This window comes from Hibiscus syriacus, unplaced genomic scaffold (assembly GCF_006381635.1).
Source record: "Hibiscus syriacus cultivar Baekdansim isolate YM2019G1 unplaced genomic scaffold, ASM638163v2 tig00110327_pilon, whole genome shotgun sequence".
Lineage (NCBI taxonomy): Eukaryota > Viridiplantae > Streptophyta > Magnoliopsida > Malvales > Malvaceae > Hibiscus > Hibiscus syriacus.
In genome coordinates, this window is record NW_024062684.1 from 247,239 (window position 1) to 253,173 (window position 5,935).

Below are 5,935 nucleotides of genomic sequence, written 5' to 3' on the forward strand. Positions count from 1 at the left end.
GGCTTATAGACCACGCAAGCATGTGTATGGTCTTAAATGGTGGCTATAATCAAAACAAACTTCATTTTTTTCATTGAAAAACTATATATTTTTTTAGTGTGATGGATAGATCTCCGAACCTTAATGGAATATTCGATGATTTTTCATGAATTTTTATAAAATAAAATCACTTTTTTATTTTTTTTATTTCAATGTTAAGTAAATTAATTTTTTTATAATTTTATCTTGGTTCATAAGTATTAAACTGAACAAATTGAATTCAATCTTTGGATAATTCTTATCTATATCCCTTATGAAAGTAATTATCAAAATTTAATTTTTTTATTAATTAAATCCCAATCAAATGTCCTGATCAGGATTAGCCAAAAATTCAAGGAAACGTTTATATTTTTTTTATGCACTTGCAATGCTTTGCTTTGATTCTTTCTTCAGATGAACAATGGCTGTCAAGTTTATCATGCATTCATCTCTGGTTTGTTGGTATTGTCGAGTTAACAATTTCTAAACATCTTTATTTTCTTTCTGTTCGATTCTGTTATAATATATTTCGATTATTATTAATGTTTTATGTTTCGGATCTTACTTTGTCTAAAATGGTTCAACCAAAGGCTCACTTTCTGCTGAAACCCGTCTCTGTCTCAGCTACCCTGGCTCTCTCCTCCATCAATTCTGTCTTTATTTTTCTCTATTTTCTGGGATTTTTTGCTGGTTCAACAATGTAATCAGAGGAAGGTCCTTTTTTGTTTCTGTTTTGCAGGAGTTGGTTTTTCGCTAACAAGTAGAGGTGGGATTGTTCAAAATTTCGTGTCTATTTTCATTTGTCAATTTTGCCTTCTCTTGATTGCTCTGGTTTAAGACTTGATTCTGGAAATGCTGTTGGGTTGCTTTACGAATTCATTAGGAAAACAACAGGAAACAGAAGTACTGATTATTAGGTTCATAACAAATTTAGTGTGCTTGTATGTGAATGAATAGATTCATGCTTGTAAACTATCTGGAAAAAATCTTTAACTGATGAAAATTTGTTGTTTTCGGTATAGTTTCGAGTTCTTTCTTTGAAAGTGAAGAATTGTTTGTTCAAATGTGAGAATTCATCGTAACTATTTACATCAATGAAATGGTTGCAACTTAATTGTCGGTAAGAAGCATGATCTGTCGAGTTATCCCTTCTGAATTTGGTATCTTTTATACTGTTGGTCACTTGATTTAACGGTCTTGACCAACAATAAGTTCCGAGAAACCGACCATCAGGGAATAGAGTGACATCCGGCATCGGACGTCGGGAATCATCCTTACTTTGCTCTTGTATTTGTCCTATTACGGAGTAAACATTCTTCATTTGATTGTATCTCCTACTTTTCTTAGTTGTGCAATTAACTAATAACAGAAACTCCTCAGAATTTACCTGCAATTTGGTAATGTTTGGGAGAGGTTAAAGTCCTCAGAACTTGGACCTATTGTACCTTTGTTTGGTGTTTGTGTGGGTTTGCAGTGCATCGGCGAAGCTTTCGGAGGTGTTCTAGGATACTTTAAGTAACTATTCTTGATCGGAGACTAACCCCTAGTCGAGCATTTTCATCATGCAGAATTTTAACACAATATGTTTAGCTTCATTGCAAAATGCAGGAAAGATAGTATGTTCTCCCTACCGTGCTATGCATGGAAAAAGTTCTCCTGTATATTGCGACGAGAAGGCGGAAGACGGGTTGTTTACGGGATTGTCAAAGTACGTTACTTCTTATCTCATGATAACATGATTTTCTTTATAACCAATGCCATAGATCTCTGGTTCCACAGTTTAAACATCTAAAACCGATTCCAATTTAATTCATGCACCTCAGAGTATCAGCAATTCTCACTAATTTTGCGCCTTTTGCAGCCCTTTCAGTGCTGGCAGATATCACAGCCTCGTGATCGAGGACAGTTTTCCTGGGGAAGCACTTGAGGTTACTGCTTAGACCGAAGATGGACTGATAGTGGCTGCTCGGCACAGAGTATACAAGTATCTACAGGTAAGACTGCTACCTCTTTTTACACGTAACGTATTAGCACAATGATTTTCTGAATTCAAACATATATGATTGTAAACCGTAGGGTGTTCAATTCCATCCGGAAAGCATCATAACTTCCGAAGGCAAAACAATTGTGTCCACGACTTCATCAAACTGATACAGAAAAAGGACGCAGCTGAATCCCAGAATTAGAGTCGTTCGGCACAGAAATTCTCCGGTCGTGTATGTCACTGATCTGCATAGGCAAGACTTGCCTAAGATCATTTTTCCTGTTCTTTTAACCCTTTTCTTTTAAAGATCAAGCAAGTTTTCTCATAGAATTCGAAACTCTGTGGTCAAAAACTCCTCGGGAAAGCATCTTCTGGACTTTTATGCTAATATCATATGGTACTTTTGGACAAAACCGAGTTTAACATTCAGCTATTAGGGTTTATTGCAGTGAAGCAACAGAAGTTTACAATCTGTAGCAATCAAAGCCATCTTATCCACTTTGCGCATGATTTACACGTGTATGGATGGATGACTGTGAAATTATTATGTGGTCTAAAGTACATGAAAAATATTTCCTTTCTTTGCAATTCCAGTTCAAAAATTGGCTGTCAAATGATCTTATATGGAATTCAAGTGCAAGTTGTTTCAACAATTTGTGATGCATGTGATCCTTATCTTATCGAGTCAAATTCGGGTTAAATTGCCATTCTTATATATATAAATATTTATTTGCTGAGACTTATACATAGCCCCAAACTTTGGACATTAAATGCAACAGTTTTGGGTGTTGCAGATGTTCCACCAAGAAGAAAAGCAAAAATGAAACTTAAAATTAATAAAAAGAATAAGTACTTTATTGAACCAATCTGTGAAAGCTATGGAGAGATAACATAAATGATAAAAATGGAGTGTGAAACCTAAAAAATATATGGAACATATATATATGTGTATTTATATGTGCTGTGTCACCTCTCTCTATACACAAAACTGATCCCCCAACTAAATGGAATAAGCCTTGGACCGGTTTACTCGGCTGCGTTGGTGTCGTTTCCCGTGGTGGCGGCTACCTCCTCCAAATGTGACTGGATCAAACTTCTTGAGTCGTTCACCTTCTAGGGGATTGATCACGCATTCGGGAGGAGGGACATTGTATCTGGTTTGGTCATAGCAATATGAGTATGTCATGTTCTTCCTCCTAAAGCTATCCATCTTGCTTCCTTGTGATGGGGTGATATGGGTCGTGAGTTGTTCTGGACTTTGAACGGTGTAGCACCTCTTTGACGAAAACTTGATCGGATCAATCATGCAGCCGTGAAGGATCAAACCGGTGAATTTGGCTATGTAAGGAGCGTATTTGTAATTGACTCTATATTTGCCACCATTAGTAGCCCAATCGGATCCATCCCATATTGTAGCATACAAAGACATTGGCTTAGAGGGGAATTCTCCACCCATTGCAGCTGTTCTTTTGAACTCTCTAATGGGGATATTGCCTACATAAAATCTGCAAAGCACAAAAAGCATATCCGTATCAGATGCATACACTAATCCAACACTCGTTCACGAATCCATGAAACGGAGAAAAGCCTGGATGGATGAAACAGGGGCTGCCATTAGAAGCAAAAACCAGAGTTCACATTGTGTAATAAAATTAAACATGACAAAATAGAAATCCAACCCTACATTACAATAGAGACGTCAACATCAAAGCCAGAAACTCTTCAAAACAGCTAATCATACAATGTATCAATGATAAAAAAACTGTTGTGGTTGAAACCGAGATGAAAACTAATGGATTTAACCTATAGTGGAACACAGAAAGCAACGCAACGATGAATTATATGAGCCCGAACACACGAATTCGGAGTACCTTTAAAGGATAACATTCCAGCATCCATGTTCGTTGAATATGAGTAATTGGGGATAGACTTTGAATGTTTACATGATGTAAGAATCAGTCCAGAGAATGGTGTACTGGTGGAAATCATCAGCAGGATCAAACCAGAGATTGTATCTTTCTTCTCTGCCAACCCCGGTGCTTCCATTGCCATAAACATTGGTCTGAATCCTCCAATCTTTGCCTCTAATGTTACCCAAGAAATCGAAATCGATTTCGTCATGGTTCTTCTCGAATATATCACCATTCTATATCTGTTATCACATGATAAAGGGATCCATTTTCAGGAAATTCATTTCACCAATGTTTCACAAGTCTTTGCAACTACATATTGGGAAAAGGGAAAACTATCTGAAATTCTGAGATAACTTCAACATGTTCATATTCATATCCAGATGGATTTTGATCAGATTCTTGAACAAAAATCTGGGATTTTTTTTTAAAGGAAAACAGTGGAAAATTCATCTGATTCTAATTAGTATCATTTAAAAAAGGATTAATCAACACTAAACAACAACCATGGGATTAGAAAAATAGGATTAATCAGATAGACTCACATAGAAAGCAACCACAACTCCAGCAGTGTAATCAGCAGGCAACTTTATCGAAGCACTGCCATGCAAGTAAACGTCTTAAGAAACAAATCCAGACCCTGTTTTTTAACCACCATCAAAGCAAAAATCTTTCCTTTTAATGGAACAATAAAGAAGAAGGGAAAAACCCCAGAAAATAAAACAACTAAAACAAACAAACCTGTTCTCTCATTTAAAGTCAAGTGAATAATAAAGACAAATATTTGTTCAGTTACTGATAATGCACATACACTCTACTTACTCGAACTTGTTATTGACAATGCACAACTTATTATTGACATACACTGAGATTGTTTGATGAATTCTTCTCATCATAGTCTTTCCCACCTCAGTTGCTTATTTGGTTTCACAAATGATAAATTTAAATGAGTATATATATAGATAACATGGAATTAGGAAATTATCATTTAAATGAGTACATATATGTAGATAATATGGAATTGGGAGAGCTTGTGCATGCATATGTTATAAAGATGACTAAACCATGCTTGCTTGGGGAGCCTAGAAAACTGCCAAATATACATAAAATTGGAGGAGAACTAAGGTCCCCACCATTGTTTTAAAAACCGGACCGGATCGGTCGGTTCAATCGAAAATCGTTGTCTAGTTCGGTTCAATCTAAACCGATTGAACCGCTATTAGTGAACCGGCCAGAACCGCTGAACCGTTCGAACCGAACCGACTGAAAACCGGAAAAAACCGGAAATTTTGTTTTTAAAAAAAAAAATAAACCAAACGTTGTTTGTTAAACGAGCAAAGTCAAACTCGAGTATTACTAAGCTCGACTCGAACTTAAAAACTTTAAAAGTAAGCTTAACTCCACTCAAACTTACAAGTTAAAAATTATCAAGTTCAACTCGAACTCGAAATATAATATTGAAACTTGAACTCAAAAAGGTTTGAACTAAAAAAAATTTAGAAGCTCAATTGAAACCTAAAATTCGAGCTTGATTAAAGTGAAAGAATAGTTCACTCAATGCTCACCAAAAAGCTCCATGATTTTGAATGTCAAATTACTTCTATTATTTAATATGTTTTACCTTAAATATTATGTCGTAGTTAATTTGAATCATTTTGTTTCACTTGATTTTATGGTTTTTAATTTATATTTGTTATGATTTGTTTTGAATATGACTTGTGATATAAAAAATTATTATTTTTATTTAATTTTTAAAATAATTTGAATCATTTATTGAAGTGAAAGAATAAGGGGGACTCTCGCGCCGCCGCCGTCGCTGTCGTCCGTCTCGTATCGAGTCGTGGTTGTGGTAATACGTGTCTTCGACACGTCCGCGCAAATACTATCTTTTTAGAGAAAAATTTTAAGGAACAAATACAATACCACCAGTCGTTGCGATTTTAGACTATCGCAATGAATTTGGAATAAATCGTAACGTGAACTTGGACTATCGCAATGCGAATATGTAAATCGCAATGCGATA

General features: G+C 35.6%; 1 protein-coding gene and 1 pseudogene across 1 annotated transcript; one reads left to right on the forward strand and one right to left on the reverse strand.

Annotated features, from left to right (window-relative positions):
* The first annotated feature begins 439 nt into the window (after nt 1-439).
* LOC120118217 lies at nt 440-2,539 on the forward strand (annotated as a pseudogene).
* A 394-nt stretch (nt 2,540-2,933) lies between these two features.
* Nucleotides 2,934-3,542, reverse strand: LOC120118118 (probable xyloglucan endotransglucosylase/hydrolase protein 27). Its single transcript, XM_039138241.1, has one exon. It carries the CDS (start codon nt 3,525-3,527, stop codon nt 3,003-3,005), a length of 525 nt encoding a protein of 174 aa, XP_038994172.1. The 5' UTR covers nt 3,528-3,542; the 3' UTR covers nt 2,934-3,002.
* Nucleotides 3,543-5,935: the final 2,393 nt, after the last annotated feature.